Below are 17245 nucleotides of genomic sequence, written 5' to 3'. Positions count from 1 at the left end.
AAGCCCCAAGGCATCTCAACTTTGTACTGACATTCACTTGTGACTGGTATATTCATTTTCGCTTCCTCGGTGCTTATTCACCAACAACTGGAAAGAGCTGACGAAGGATTAAGAAAAATGTATGGGATAAATACCTGAACTGAGAATAACTATGCAATAAATAAACTTTTCAAATGAATAGGGAAAAGACAGGAAATACTCTACTTTAATCACTGCACTCTTTGAGTCAGCCCACAAAATCTCAATGTTTCAAGGAAACAAGAGTTTGCAACAGGAAAACACAACGCACTTAAGCTTCATTGTAACTGATTTCCAAAACATTGTACAAGAACGAAAAATACTGAGAAAGCAGCTGTCAAATACACACTTCCTTTCCCTTCTGAAAAACACTCAAAACTTTGCTTCAGGAAAAGCTTTGTAGAAACCACGAAAGGCACTCGGCAGACTTGCCTTCTATAGAATCGACTCACCTTCACATGGCTGAAGTCACCAGCTTTGCTGCTCTCAGGTGGATTCACAGGTTTGCTCTCCACTCGGGGCCGAACAACTTGTCGAAAAGGACTGGACAGAGGAAAGCCACTCACACTGATTCCATCTAAAAAAGAAGAATAAAAATTGTAAGTTAGCTTGATTTTTTTTTAATGTAGGGGATTTTATTTAAAAACAATAACTAGTGGAAACTGAGACAGGAGGATTGCTTGAGCCCAGAAGTTCAAGAACAGCCTGGACAACACGGCAAGACCCTATCTCTGAAAAAAAAAAAAAAAGAAACTGGAAGAGCACTCCAACTCCAGTTTCTGTCCTTACTATCCTATCTTATATTGATTACAACTGCCTGATGAATTTTCCATGAGCATCCATTCACGCCTATACTATGCATAAAAAGTAGAGAATGTACCACTCCTGAAAAAGGACAGCTACTTTCTACCTGCAGTTGATGGCCCTAGGCCCCCCCAGCCTTCCTTTTAAGCTCAGACCATGCCAAGCCCATCTCTCTCCTCAGGCCCTCTGTATGAGCTGCTCCCTCAGCTGGGATGCTTCTCCCCCACTTTGTGGCCAGCTCCACTTTACCACTCTATCTTAGTCTAAATGCCACCTCATCTCCCAATTTCAAGCAGCCACCACTCTCTGCCATGGGGCCATATTTAAACCTTCGAGGACCATTCACTGCCACCTAGTCTCATTTGTTAACATTAACTATCAGTTGATCAGTAAGTCCCCTCTATGTCTCACACCCCATGTCCAGTCCTCCTAGCTCTCAGAGTACATCCACGAATGGCTTTCATGGCCAGCACCCCGGTCTGAATCACTGCCATTTCCATCCTGGCTGCTCTCCCGCGTCACCCTCGTTCCTGTACCATCTACTCTCCACACAGTGGGCAGGGGTAGCCTGCTGAAGTATAAATCACACTATGCCCTTCCCACAGTGCCCAATTTACTCAAGAGGAAATGCCAAAGTCTGCACAGGTCTCCAATGCCACCGCCTGATCTGGACCTCAGTCACCCTCAAATTCCTTCCCATTAACCAAAGAGAAGACCCCAGCTGAATTAGTGAGTTGTTTGACTTATAGTTTTATTTTTCAAGAACATAAAGAGATTTCCTCCTAATAAGTTATTTTCAAGTAGTTTAAGTTCCCTAACAGAAACCAGCTGGCATGTAGAAGTATACCTATGAGTATGTCAAGAGTGATAGACTTCTAGTGTAAACCAGGCCAAGAGAACAAACAACCAGAGGCAATCTGTGCAAGTGCTAAAAGTTAATACTAATTTTGGCTTAACATGCATGGAAACAGCAGAGATGAAAGAGCAAATGATAGAAAGTGAGGTTGGTAAGGTGTCAACTCATGTCGTATGGCACTTTATAGTTTATAAACTTGCCCCACTTTAAAGAAGAGCAATGAATAACCTGCCCAAGGTCATATTAGCAATAACTGATGTTAGACATAGTACCACACATGAATGGACATTTAGTAAAATTGATTGGATGGATGGGTGGGTGGCTGGAGGGTGGGTGGGCAGATGGATAGGTGGATATATGGGTAGGTGGGTAGGTAGATGGATGGATGGATGGATGGGTGGGTGGGTGGCAGATCTGAAACTCACACTCAGTGGCTTTGATTCCAAGTCTACTATCATTTTTACTATAACACAGTTGCTGGGAAACAAAACTTAAATGGTTGCACATGGCAAACAAATTCAAGTAAGTGATTTCTTATTAAAGAAGTAAAGCTTCTTGTGATAAGATGAAGAGTATTTACTCTAAATTGATACAAAAAAGATATTTCCAAATTCCCAATCACTTAGACCCAAGGCCTTATCCCTAATATCTCTTTGCGAAAACTTATAATTAACCAAGCATAATAGAAATGGTTCATGATTTTCTTTTAAAGTAGAAAAACTTCTCTTACACATCATTTACCAAGGTATGTTCCCTTAAGTAATTCAATTTTCAGGATGTCAAAAAGATATTCAACTGAGATAAAGAAGAATTAAATAATTTTCTACTTAGAGCCTTCAAATCTTCAAATGCTAAATTATCTTGAATAAGGTTTAAAAAATAGTCTCCTTGAAAGGTTTATTATACCTTATCCTTAGAACAGCACAAGCATGAATCAGACACTGAGCACCTACAGTAAGAAAAATCACAAATTGATCCGTTTCTATTAGTAATGCCTATGGAAGACACATATGAAGATTGTGATTAAGCTTCTAAGGGTAAGTTTATCTCTGCCCTTCCAAAGCAAATGGAGGTGCCAAACAGGCCCTTGTTCAAGCGTCAAGTGCAGGCAGCAGAGGCACATCTGACACCCCACAAGCAGCTCAAGCTAAAGTGGTGCAAAACGGAACAGCAGAAGATTCTACTCCTGATGACAAGGCAATGCAGACTAACTCAGCTACTGAGAACAACTAGAAAACATGGACCAAGTATTCTTAAAATCCATTCAAGCATTAGAGAACTAACAAAAACAAGAAGGCTATGATCTAGCAGAAGGAAACACAGAGACATGAGCCTGGCATGAAATTTCCCCTAGAGGTGCAGGAGGTCTGCATCTTGGCCCCCACCATCTGGTGGACTGACCTGTACCAAGTTACATAACCTCTATGAGCTTTAATTTCCTCATCCCTAAAATGGGAATAATTAGAACACAAACTTTAGGATTATTTGGAAAAACAAATGAATTACTGCATATGAAGTATTTATCACAAGGCCTGGTGTATGGCAAGCATTCAACAAAAATAGCTATTGTTATTACTGCAGCAACTTATGCACATGTCTTCGATTCCTTACATGACTACAAATGCCTTGCAAACTGAATTCTTGTCAAATTCACAGTAGCTGACACAGGCTCTAGCAAATTGTAAGCCCCCAGTAAATAGTAACTAAATGAATTAATAAAGTACAGGGTCAAATATGTCATTTGGTTTACACACAGTTTACATATACACATGCACAACAAAAATTCCATCATCCCAAAGTCACATTCAATAACCAACTACTAGTTAACTGAAATTTCATCAGGTTTCTTTTATTTGCAAAGACTCAATCAAAAGCTGTTAAGTTTGAATAAGTTAATTTTCTCTCTTTTTTCTCATTCTCCTAGCACCATGGACACAATTTATAAAACCTCTCTACTACACCATGATGCTTGCTGTGAAGGGAACTAGCATTGTTAACAAAGACATTTGCAAAACATAAACTCCACAATTTTTTCTAGCATCCTACCCCAGAAACTATTTGGGCACTAAAACCAGGTACCCAAAGGGGTATGCCATCTCCTCCCACCCACACACACATACACAGCCTGGCAGACAGCTTGGTTAGCTCTTCCCTAGGGAAGGCTCCCATCATTAGCAAACTACACAAATGCTATTAGCTGCCAAGGGACTCAGATCCTTTTTTGCCTTGGAAACATCAATCCTGCTTTATACTTATAACAATGCTAAATTCTTCATTTCTGGCAAGGGTCCAGAGGTATTGGCCTATAGTGGAGAGATACAGTGAACATCTGGTTTTGTCTGCCCTGCACTCCCCTTTTCTCTGAGGAGCAGCTCCTTCTCCATCCCATGTGGTTCTGGTGGGTTCAGGAGTGGCCAAAGACGGAAACATCCCACCAACAGAGGATAATCAGAAGACACAAAAGGGTCACACAGAGTCCTTGTATGAGATTTCATTTACAAATTCTAGGAGCAAAAAAAGAGTAAGGTTTGTCTTCCTCTGAATCATGTGCTGTTAAGATACAGCTATGGGGCTTTCCTGCAGCCATTCTTCCCACCACACTGAGAGACTCTGGGAACTCACACAAGTCTACGAACCCTAGTTTTCTTGGCTCTAAAATGGGAACCAACTCAAGGAACTCCATGAGATAACTGGTATAAAAATACTTTGGAAAAATACAAATCTGCAACATCTTGGAACTAGAAAGCTCTGGGATATGGGCATTTAAAAAAAAAGGCTAAAAATTACATCTGAAATTTGCCTCCTTTTTTGGACACAGACCTCAAAACCTCAAAAACCTGTAATCTTCAAGCTCAGAAAAATACTAAGAAAACCACACTATGGATTCTTTATAGACTAAAGAAGTCTGTTCTCTAATCCAATTGAAGATGGAAGAGACAAGTAGCATATAAATTACAAATGGGGACAGAATATCACCAGCATAAGCAGGAGGCAGAAACCAGCATTTGGAAAACTGAAGATTAACCCTTGGCCCATACAAGAACAGAGCTGGAGAGAAGAAGGGGGCAGCTGCAGAAGGCTGGTGAGAGATGGGATGGAACAAGATGTCATGAGTAGGGAAGTAAATCACTGGGAATGCCTGTGAAGGATTTCTTTCCAGCTAGGGTAGGGTGGAGGGGAGGAAATTATGTTCAATCATTCGGCCAATTTTTCTGCCAACACAGGCTATCACAAATAGAACAGAGAACAGATTGGGATGACAATTAATAGGAAGACAAGACAAAAAAAGTTACAAACAGATGAAGGCAGCTTAGTAGGAAGACCAGAGAGTCTAGTGGATTTACCAGGACCGAGGGTATTTAAGAATGGTATGAGTCTGGTAGACGATCGTGAATAAAATTGAGCTTTTAGAGAGAATTTCATAGTTACCATTTATAGTGCTCAATTTTTCTATTAAGAGCATTTCTGTGCGCAATTCAGAAATACAACTTTGTATGCTAAAATAATACTTCTCTCTTGAATTCAGCAATATCACAACCATGATGACAATTGGGAAAAGTAGCTGAAAGCAGGATTTGTGCAGAGGAAAGAAAAATCAGAGTCAATAAAAACAGCTCTACTCGTAAGGGCTGACGACTGAGTGCCATGTCCTTGGCTTGGCACCAGGCACTTGGTAGATACCATCTGACTGACTCCTCACCCTACAGAGTAGGCACTATCTTGTTGATCCTACAGATAAGGAGGCTGAGGTTCCAAGAAGATATGTAACTTGCTCCACATTACACAGTCCATCACACAGCCACAGCAAGAACTCAGGACTGTCGGATTTGTCACTACCCAGCAAAACTGGGCCCAATAACAAATTTCAGTCCTAATGCTGAGCTCCTATAAAAGCTCACAAGCCCAACTTGTCCTGCAGCACACCACGGGGTCACAACCATGCACCACGTGTTCCACTAAACCTACTGTAAGGACCCTCACAATGGCTTTGGACCCATCTCCAGTGCTGGGGTCTACTCAGGGAATGTGTCCATTTTTGCACACTTTCAAAAAAGATACTAATGTACCTAGAATAAAATACATTAACAAAGGCAGAAGGAGGCAACATCTCTCAGTGGGAGTTTGTTCGTGTATGCTAGTCCAGGTAGAATCCCAGAAATGCTTTTTCATTTATTCATAAAATCCACAGGTGCCAAAAAAGCCCATCTGGCTATCACAAAATATCCTCAAGAAAAACAAAGCAGGAGAAGCAGTTGGCTAAGAAATTAGCCAATACTCATCCCTAATTTCCATACAGAAAGGGGCATGTTCATTCATTCAGAAACTTTGGAATATGCTCAGGAAAGAAAAAAAATAATCACACAGAGACAGTAGCCTTCATGTGCTATTCAGATGGCAACAGTCCTCATCTTCCATGGGCAGCCTCAGCCTGAGACTGGTCTCCCTCTGTTGGACACTCCCTGCGATGGAACCAGACTTGAGGTCTTCTGCCCTCACTGATGTTAGGAGCTTTCATGTAAATGGATGCTTCATAACTACCAGTTGAACACATGAAATGTTTTGGGTGGCTCCCAACCTATTCCAATTCTGAATACACTAAAGACCACTGAACTAATGGTACTGAATTCTAATTCAACAAAGATTTTTTTCTAAACTAAAGGAGTAGTACAACTTTCTTAGGATATAAACACACTTCAGGGGAAAACAAAGATAAGAAGACATTATATCCAAATAAATACCAATTAGACCAACAGCTAACTTAGCAGCAGTGGAAGCCATTAGATGGTAAGAATTCATCTTCAAAGTATTAAAGATAAATTTTCTGAGTGAAGGAATGATCTAATAAAATTTCCTAGTTACCATGTGGTGAGAAATGCCTCACAGCCTCAGGTGCTGCCTGGCACACAGGTGGCCAGGGCACACCGCCTGGGCCATCTTTCATGGGGACAGTGACATGCAGGTGCTCCCTGAAGTTGTGTAATGTAGAGGCCTGGAACTGCACACCTGCATTGAAAAGCACCTAATAAAAAGGAGATGAATGAATGACTTTGTGAATTAACGTCTTCATCAATGAATAGGTAAATGACCATCTTTCTAGAAAAAAAAAAAAGCAAAGCAGGTTTTTGCTAGGCTTTCAAATCCAAGGATTATTTTTTAAAACTACTAGTAAATCACTTCTTTTTAGTGTAAGAATGTCAGAATGGACTGCTCAGAAGAGTAGTGAATTCCTTGTCACTAGAACTAGCAAAACAGAAGGCAGACAACCTCCTGACCAAGATCATGGGGAGAATGAACTGAGGTAACCAGGCTCCCCCCAAGGCAGTACAAACTGCTTCCATCTCTTCTTTCTGGCAAGCAGCCGCAGTACTCTACGGCATCAATGCACCCTCGCCCAGGCCTTCTCCCTGTTCACACAGAGGAAGGCAGGACAGAACCCAGCTGCTGGACAAAGTCCCCAAGGATTGACAGTGCTCTCTGCACGTGTCCAGAAGCAATCTGCCAGAAGGAGTACTAGACGTGGAGGCCAAGCCCCGGCTCTCACAACCCTGCCCGTCTGTCCCGAGGGAAGACATTCAGTGTTGCTGAGGATGGCCAGTCACAATCTCAACAGTGCTAATATTGTGTTCCTTGTATGTTTCTACTCCAGGCTTTATCTCTTTTATACCTTGTTTACAGGTGTTACTCCATTTCTACTTGAAGAGAATACACAAATAAATGAACATCAATTCAAGACACAGAAATTGTTCAATTAACATATGTTATTCTAGGATAACATAGAGGGAAACAATAACATGAGGGAAACAAAACCAGAGTATCGTTAGTTTGAGATTAAAGTAGAATGCCTTTTCCATAAGATAATAAAGGGTGAATAATGGTGGTGTCCCAAGCCAAATAATGACATATGCTTATTCTCCTTTTAGAAGCTAGAAATTGAAAGAACAATCTGAATGTTTTGTGCAGTCTTCACAGCAGTCCCAAAGCACTGCACATTCCTAAAAGACAGTGAAAGTCATTATTTCTTCATTAAACAGTCAGCCAAATCAAAGAAGTCACAAAGCTGACAGTTTCAAGGTAGAGCATCAATTTTAAAAGTTCTCAAAAGAAAAGGCTCATCCCCAGCATCATCTCACAAAACCTTTCTTCCCCACAAATTGGTTTTAATTCCTATGGCCTAAGTCTCTTAGTACTAACTTTATAAAAGAGTTTCTCTCTTTTCTCCACCTCCCTACCCCATGCACATATTTTTCAAAAATGTTAAGTTCCTGGGATTTGCTTTGCCCTTTTCTGCCATGGGGCTTTTACAACATGCATAAAAAACTACTTTCCCACCCTACCACTTTCACCTATTTAAGTCCGGCTCCTTTTGTAAATCTTACCTCCACCGTTATTTCCACAGAAACCCTTCCCTAAACCCTTTAAATTAGGTCAACCTTGATTATATACTCACAGTATCATATACTTTTCACATCTAGCATTTAGCAAAGTTATAGTTTATCATTTATTTGTGAAATTGTTTGTCTCTTCTGCTAGACTTACACAAATACAATAGCCACTAGAGAAATGTGGGTATTTAAAGTAACTAAAAATCAAATAAAATTAATAATCAGTCCTTTAGATGCATCATCCATGACTCCAGTGACCAAAGCCACATGTGGCTAGTGGCCACCATGGTGGACAGCATAGAATAGGTCATTTCAGCCAGGGCAGAGAGTCCTGTTAGACAGCACTCCACTGACATGAGCTCTGTGAAGGCAGGACCTATGTCTCACTCCTCGGGACAATCTCACGAGCAATCGAGTGCACACAATAAACCAGACACTCAGTAAACATTTGTGAGGGCAAGATGGGAAAATAGAAACTATGATTGCTTACTTTGCTAAATTATGTACCACTTTATAAAAACCCAGAAAGAGGAAGGAAATTGTGTAAGTCCTGTTACCTGATTAGAACAGAATATTAATAATTAGTTATGTCTGTAACTTAAAACTGTATGACATAATTCCAGATATTCTAGAATGTCTGCTCCCTATTCAACAAATACTAATACTTGTGAGTACCTAACATGTCCCACACGATACTACACAAAAATTTAATTCAGGACAGCTCACAGGCCCAAATGTGAAAACTAAAACAATGGAGTTTCTAGAAGAAAACATACTTTCTGACCTTGATTTAGGTAAAGATTTCCTAAACAAAAATTGGCACTAACCAAAAGGAAAAGAATGATGATAAAATTAAGAAATTCTGTTCATCAAAAAACATTAAGAGAGTGGAAAGCCTAGGCACAGACTGTAAGATGTCTGCAGTACCCATGACTGACAATGGACTAATGTCCAAAGTACATTGAGTACTCCTATCAATCATTTAGAAGGTAAATAGTCCAATTTACAAAATGAAAAAATATTTTAACAGACACCCCACAAAAGTATATATCCAAATAATAAGCATATGAACGGTATGCAACATCATTGGTTAACTGAGAAAAGCAAATTGAAACCACAATGAAATACCACTATGCATGGACCAGAACAGCTATAATTTAAAAGACTGAGGGCCAGGCATGGTGGCTCATGCCTATAATCCTAGCACTCTGGGAGACCAAGGTGGGAGGATTGCTTGAACTCAGGAGTTCAAGGCCAGCCTGGGCAGGAGCAAGCAAAACCCTGTCTCTACTAAAAAATAGAAAAAAAAAAAAAATATATCCACGAGTCGTGGAACACGCCTGTAGTCCCACCTACTCGGGAGGCTGAGGCAGGAGGATAGCTTGAACCCAGGTGTTTGAGGTTGCTGTGAGCTAGGCTAACACCAGGGCACTCTACTCAGGGCAACAGAGTGAAATTCTGTCTGAAAAATAAATAAATAAAATTAAATAAAAGACTGACAATACCAAGGGGTGGTGAGAAGCAGGAGCAAGGGAGAGTTCACACATAATGTTGGTGTGTATGGAAATCAAAAGAATGACTTTGAAAATCTGTTCGGCTGTGGATCTATTAAAGCCAACAAAAATGTGGGCTTATGTCTACCAAATACATGCACAAGAATGTTTATAGCAGCATCATTCATAATAGCCAAAAAGTGAAAATAATCCAAAAGTTCATCACAAGTAGAATGGATAAATTGTGGTATTTTCACCCAGTAGAACACCATCCAACAATAAAAAAGAACAAATGCAGCAACAAAGCAATATTCATGGATCTCAGATATAATGTTGAGTGGAGAGAAAAAAACAAGGCACATACGATGATTGATTTTGGGCTTCTGATCTCAAGAAATGTAAAAGAATACATATGTGCTATTTTAAGCCAAGTAAAAAAGAAAACAAAAGACTGTATGCTGTATTTATTTCTTCTATATGAACTTTAAGAAGAAGCAACACTAATCTACAATGATAGAAGTCATAATTACAATTATCTCTGTGAGGAGATAGATATCCATTGGCACAGGACTCCAGGGAACCAGAGGGGTGCTGGAAATCATTTATATCATGATTTGGGTGGTTACACAGATTAGTATGAGAATAAAAATTAAAATTCATCAGGCTGTAAACTTAACATTTGTGCTAATTATTGTATGTAAGTTATACTTCCATTAAAAAGATCTCAAATACCATTTACAACACAACAAAAATAATGTATTTGGAAATAAATCTAGTATGAATAAAATACTGTAAGACTTTCACAGAGAAAATTATAAAACATTATTGAAGATGTTAAAGAAGACAAATAAATGAAGAGAGATACAATATTCATAGACAGGAAGATTAAGTATCATAAAAATGTCACTTTTCCCCCAAATTGATCTGCAGATTCAATGCAGTCCCAATCAATGTTCTCACAGACTACTTTGAGGAAATTGACAAACTGATTCTAAAATTGATAGGGAAGATGAAAGGTCATCTAGTCAGGAGACTTGCCTCCCTGGTTCCAAGACGCGCCAGCACAGGGGAGGGAGAACAAGCAATGACTGGGGCTGCCTGCAGGAGCCCAGAACTCAGAACTCAACTGGGATTCAGAGAATGATTAAGAGTTTTTCAAGAACACAAGCAGAAGGAAGACAGTCTAATTCCCAAACTTTTCTGCACATTAGAATAATCTGGGGAGCTTTTAAAAATCCTAATGCTAATTAAATCACATTGGCTGGGGGGTGGAGCCAAGCAGGTTTTCTAAGGTCCCCATATGATTCCATACATGATTCCAAAGTGCAAAACAGTTGAAGAACCACTGATCTATAACTGCAGGCTGCAAACGTGAGGGCATGGCAAGCCAGAGAAATGTAAGGGATCCAGTCTTTCTGAATATAAGCCAAATGAGGGAGAAGGGTGGGCAGTGAGGCTAAGTGGCAGCAAGGGGGCAAGACCATGCCGCCTACAGGAGAGACACTGTCCTGGGGTGATGGATGCCTCCGGAAATTGTACAACGGAAGAGGAACAAAATCAGATTCTGTTTTAGAATTATGACTGTGATGACAATGTGGAAAAGGGGCAAAATTAGCAGGTAGGAGGGCAATCAAATGACAAGTAAAGTGGTAATGATGAGAAATGGCAAGGGCCTGAATCAGAGCAGTGACGCAGATGGGGAGAGAAGGGTGGAAATACGTAGAAAACAAAATTGGCAAGACTTGGTGTGATCAACACCATGAGCTAACAGCAAACCATCCTGCAGTGATCCATAGCAATCATCCCTTTCGTCTTTGGACAAAAATACTCCTAAATCTCCTCTACTGAACACCTACCTAATTTGTTTCACGGTGAGTCATCACCAGCTTGGTTGGAAAAGGCAATAATGAGAACAGTGAGATCAATGGTCCGGAAGACTTCAGGCTGCCTGCAATAGGATCACCTGTTGCTGATGAATGACAAACACCTGGGTTTTCATTCTATCCTGGTGGTTTAGGAAGTTATTTTCCAGCCCAGATTTAAATCAAAGAACTGATTCAACCTTCCTGCCTGCAGGGATAGCAGTGGCTAGGGGTAAGTGCACTTCACGGGTTAAGAGACAGATGTCTGGGGCAAGAATTCAGCTTAGGGGTGCTGTAAAACTTTCTGTATTGAAGAAAGCCCTGACACTCAGAGATGTGCTCCTGAGGGCCCCAGGGAGCAGGAGCAGGCTGACCTTTCTCTTGGCTAAGCTGTCATGCTGTGAAATTCCACTTTGTGAGTCAGACAGCTGGTAGGTGGCACAGGCTAAATATAACAATGGGCAGGCTGTCCGATGCATCGTTAACCTTTTTCCTTCAGAACAAAGGCAGATAACCCACTGAACACAAAACAAAAACAGTGTATAATACGACAAATACCCAACACAATCCAAAAATAATTGCAGATTTGAATTAAAATGTAAGATGTGAACTGACTTCAGCTGGAGACAGCTGGAAGATGTACGATGTAAAGAACTGGAAAAAAAGCATTGTTCCCACCCTTATGATGACAAAAAAGAAAGTTGGATAAAGTAACTTTCCCTGACTGATCAGAGAGCTGAAGTCACAGGGAAAACAACTAACCTGAAACGTGGAGAGAAGCAGCTGTAGGGGGAAGTAGGACCCCAATGTTGCCGACACTGGACTCTGCCAAGTGCCAGGTGAGCCAACAAAAAGGTTCACTGGGACCCTTCAGTGAACTGCTAGACCCAGTGTGGGCTACCAAGAGTACAGGGCCCCGGGGCTCAGACAGGGGCTGCCCACTGCATGCAGGCTTTTCTGCCAGGAGCCCACTGGGAATATAAAGAAGGACCCTGAGAAGGCTTTTCCTTGGAGCCCCTGCACCAGACCAGCCTCCCCATCTCCCTTACAGAGTCAAAGCAGGGCGAAGAAGTATGAGGGCACCGATAGAAACCCCCCACCACTTGGGGAGGGGAATAGCAGCCCAGACTAACTTCCCTGTCTCCCTACAAATCAAAAGCCTTACAGGCAGGTAGTTGGATGGGGCAGAGGCATCGCTGCAGTGATGTGAGCAGATGAGAAAGTCTTGGGGGAGCCTAGGAACCAAGTAGAAGAGGACCTTGGATAGAGCCCTCAGGAATTCTGATATTTGATGGCAAAGAGGAAAAGGAAGAGTCCAGATGAAATGGACAAAAAGCTACCCCTGAGGCAGAAGGAAAATCAAGAGTATGGGGAGAGGAAGCACCCGACAGGCACAGAGCTAGGAGCTGAGAATTAAAAGGCAAACAGGACCCTGGCCCTGCCCTCCAGGTGCACACAGTGGAATGAGAAGGACCAAAAGTGCAGGCACAGTTCCATTTGTGGGGACAGGTGCGGGCATGAGGTGCATCCAGAGGGGTGCAGGGAGGGGGGACGGTAGGCCGAGACCATGACTAACCTCTCACCGCTATAGTGAGAACATGTAGAAAGTGCAGCCCCCAGCATCCGAATGTGGATGAGCACTCACACAGTTATGCTCTTTCCGTCCCCTGCACTCTCTAGCCACAGGAAAAAACCCAAGTTTCAATAAAATTTTTAGCTGCCTTCTTAACAAAGCACAGATCTATGAAAAACTCAATCTAGGAAATGAAAAGAAAAAAAGAATTACGGCATTAATATTCCAATCACCTTTGTCTTTGAATTCTGGGTAACTCGGGATGAATCTCTTTTCTTTAAAAAATAAGACTGAGAATTCTAAAAATTAGTATTTATTTCTAAGAGGAGCAGCAGACTAGGAGAAAGACATTGAATAACTGTCCCAATTTCAGAGCCCAATAACCGGGGAAGGGGCAAGGTATGAGAGTCAATATTGTATATTCGAAAGTGAAAGCTCTCAAAATTAATTCCCAGCCACAACAAATTGAAGCATCCATTATCATTAAATTGCAAGGAAGCAAAATATAATGAAATGGCACACAGAAATTTTTCTTTAAAACTGGTCTCCAATTCCCAGACAAAAAACTGAACTGATTCGAACAATTCCAGCTTCCCATAGGCAGAATTTGTCTTTAGCCTGATAAACATGAGGCATTTCAGTCAAGAAGAAATGCATTTTCCTACGGAGACAATAGAGTCTAACAGGAGCTCACCAAACTGCCTGACCAGGTACTAAACTATGTGCTGTCAACACAGCACTTGCACAGTCTGCCCCTGCTCTCCAGCCCACGTGGCACTCTCCTGGTTAAGCCCTTCATGCCTCGCCTGCCACACCCAAGTGAATCTCAGAGGACACTTCCAAACCAGCTTGCTCACCTTCTTAAAACAGAGTCTCCATCATACCAACCCTCTTTCAAAAAGCTTTCAGTGGCTCCCTAGTAGCTTTCCAATAAAGCCCAAATTACTTCTGGAGTTTCAGGCCTTCCACAGCCTACCTGAATCTGCCCTTCCCACCCAGAACCTCTCTTACTCCTAGACCCTCTGAGCTGCCCAGACTTGCCTGTGGCCCCCAGCCCTACCCAGTGCCATTGAGCTCATCCCTAAGATGAGTCTCTTGCTTGCCCTTCTGGGTGGATGGCTTTTGTCAACAGAACAAACAGAAAGATGAGCAGGTTTGGAGTGAATTACAATGTATCAGAGTTTAGACAGGTTGAATTTGAGACACTTTGGGGACTGTCAGGTGCAAATGTCAGGAAGCTAGCTAAAAATATAGAAGTGGAATTCAAGACCAGAAATAAAGATCTCAGAGTTGTTACCATAGTGTTGGAGCTTGTGAAAATCATTTAAGGAAAATATGGTGTAAGAAAAGGATTAAGGACAAAACTGTTAGGAATATCAAGAGTTGGAATGCAGACGGAGGAGAGTCAGCAGGAAAGTCAGTGTGGCAATGGAAGGGCCAGGCCAGAGAAGCATCTTGGCCTGAGAGGAGGACTGTGTCCAAGCCACTGTCATCTAATGAGGACCGGTAAGTGGTGACTGTGGAACAGGGAACGGAAGTCAGAAGCCTCATTTCAGCAGGCTGAAAAGTACAAGAAGGTGAGAGAGTAAAGCGGGGAAGAGGAAGGAGTAGCTGGAGAGAAATTGAGGTGAAGGAAAGGATTCAGTCTGGTCTGTCTAGATTTTTAAGATAGACAAAGACTGAGTTTATCTGCTGAGGGACTGGTACAAAACTGCTCCAACCTCGGGGTGCAGAAGACTCCCCCGGGGAATGAGTCAGAAACACAGATCCCAGCCCAGTGCTCACAGAGAGGGATGTGGAATAGCGGGGTGGGCTGAGGAATCTGCATTTCAATAATAGCAAGTACCCTCTGACACAGATCATCCAGGAACTGTGACTTAGAAACACCAGCAAGTTCGAAAGTCCAAAGAGAGAGGATACCTGATCCAGAACGCAGGCCAGAGAATTAGCCTCTGGTGAGAGCAGAGACAGTCTTCCTCCAGGATCAGATAGATGGAGAGCCTCCACTGATCCCTGAAAGGGCCATCTGCTGAGAGGAAGCGGTGCAAGAGTGGGGAAGGGACCTTGAAAAGGGTGGCACACTGACAGTAGCCAAAACTGGCCACATATTTGTCCACATTTTTTGAATGAATGCATGTTGAATAATGGGAGAGCCCTATGATGCAGATAAGCATACTTTCCCCACAACATTGAAATTCCTGAGATTAAATGAATGCTACTCACCAAAGTCAACTGGTCCCTTCTCAAGATACAAAAGCAGCAGATAATTCAAAGGACATGGTTTACCACCCACTCCCTCTCTCCCTCCCCTCCGCCAAGGGTGGGAAGACAGCTCACATGGACTGGTATCATATCCCCACTAAAAAAATAAAAATTAAAAATCAAGTGTTCATTTGTCCAACAGAACTGTGACATTCAGTTCCCAAGAAACCAGAACTTTATCTTTATAACCACCACAAAGATGCATCTAGACTTGTTGTTTTTGTTCTGTTTGTTCCCTAAGGGAGGCAAGAAGCGGAGAACAGTAGGACAAACTCCCATGGTAAGCAGGAACCCTGGTGCTGTGTGTGAGGCCTTGGAGAGACTCACTTTCCTGTTTTGTAAAACACATTAGACCAGATGACATCTACCATCTCATCTCATTCTGTGATGCCAAGGATCACTATTTCCCATATTGAAATGGAAATGCCACATTTAATTATCATGTCTAACAGAAACTGTCAGCAGGGAAGCTGACATTTCCCTCATTTCCTTTACAAAACTGAGAACTAAACCACAGATAGAGAAAACCAAATTAAAGAATTAATTAATTGAAAAGGAAACCAAAAGCAGGTGATGCTTTCATTCCACTGTCAAGAAACAGCAACCCCTGAAGGTAGTTTTCATTTAAAGCATCAATCCCAGTAAAATCAAAACACTAATTTATCAGTCTCTCTGACAGCTCACTGTGCTCAGACACGTCCCTCAGACATAGAGGGCGTACGCAGCAAACTGTCTTGGTCTTCTAGATAATACCTTGAAAAACTTCTTGGACAAAAATAATTTTCCATCTAATCAGATGACAGAGCTATTACGCAGAAGTATTATTACCAAGACATTTCTAATTATTTCATTCTATTAAAAACTTTTTTTTGTAAAATATAACACTGATTGACAAAACTGCATAAAATAAATGGATAGCTTAATCAATTATAATGAAGCAAATGCCATGGAAACCACCACACAGGTCAAGTATGCCTCACCCCAGTTCTCATCGCCTTCCTGGCCCCAAAGTGCCCACTGCCTGGACTTGGTGGCATCACATCCTTGCTTTTCCTTGTCATTTTACCACCTGAGCATGCAGCTGTGAGTGCTGTGCTTTAGCTGTGCCTGTTTATTTCCAAATACATCATTTAACTCTCTTTTCAACAGCAGGTAGTTCTTTTGTCCCTTTTTACGTTTTGTTTTGTATGTGTCAAATATACATAACTTAAGATTTGCCATTTTAACCACCTCTAAATGTATAGTTCAGCAGCATTAAGTACTTTCACACTGTTGTACAATCATCTCCAGAACTTCATCCCTTTCTCCTTATAATTTACTTGAAGAAACCAATTCGTTTGACTGCAGAGTCTCCTGGAGTCTGGACTGCCAACTGCGTCCCATGGTGTAGTTTAACAAGTTTTTCTGTACTCTGAAGTCCTGTCAATTAGTGGCTAGAGCTAGAGAGTGGTGAGGGGCCTCAGAGGTGATTTTGGGGCAACACTGATTTGCAAAAGGTGCTGTGTTCTCCCAGCAGGAGGAACATAATGTGTGGCTGTCTCCTATTTTGTTATGTGGATTATTATTATCCATTAACCTATTAGGGATCTTAAGATGGTGATATCCTAGTTCTATCATCCCTTTTTCCACTGTTAGCTGGAATATTTCTATAAAGAGAAACTCTCCTCATCAACTATTTGATCGCCCAGTGGTACAGTTTGTATAAAACAGCAGAATACGTACTCACTGCTTACCATTTTCAAAATAATGAATCAGTTCCCCATCATTTTCCAAAGGTGAACAATTCTTTCCAGCAGCATTGAAAACTCATAGATTGAAACACAGTTCTCTTATTAATACTCAGATTGCCAACGGTAGCCTCTTCAGGTTGGGTCCTTTTGACGTAACCTTAGCATACTCCCTAATGGCTCCCCTGTAGAGGTTTGACAAGATGTTCCAAGGTCACCTTGCTATTCCACATCCTGCTCCAGACCTGGAATTGGCCATTTCTCCAA

At 41.6% G+C, this 17245-nt stretch overlaps 1 protein-coding gene across 4 annotated transcripts in view; it reads right to left on the bottom strand.

Moving 5' to 3' along the window:
• TRAPPC9 (trafficking protein particle complex subunit 9) overlaps window positions 1-17245 on the bottom strand; it is a 600839-nt gene that overhangs the window by 425242 nt on the left and 158352 nt on the right. For all 4 annotated transcript variants that reach the window (XR_006737185.1, XR_006737186.1, XM_045560810.1 and 1 more), the window contains one exon: window positions 471-595. Coding sequence is in view for 2 of the 4 variants with exons in the window: in XM_045560810.1 (XP_045416766.1) it covers window positions 471-595 (125 nt within the window). In the remaining 2 variants the exon portion in view is untranslated. The remainder of the gene's footprint in view (window positions 1-470; window positions 596-17245) is intronic.

This window comes from Lemur catta, chromosome 9, assembly GCF_020740605.2.
Source record: "Lemur catta isolate mLemCat1 chromosome 9, mLemCat1.pri, whole genome shotgun sequence".
In the NCBI taxonomy this organism is placed as follows: Eukaryota; Metazoa; Chordata; class Mammalia; order Primates; family Lemuridae; genus Lemur; species Lemur catta.
This window is presented reverse-complemented; position numbering and strand designations above follow the sequence as displayed.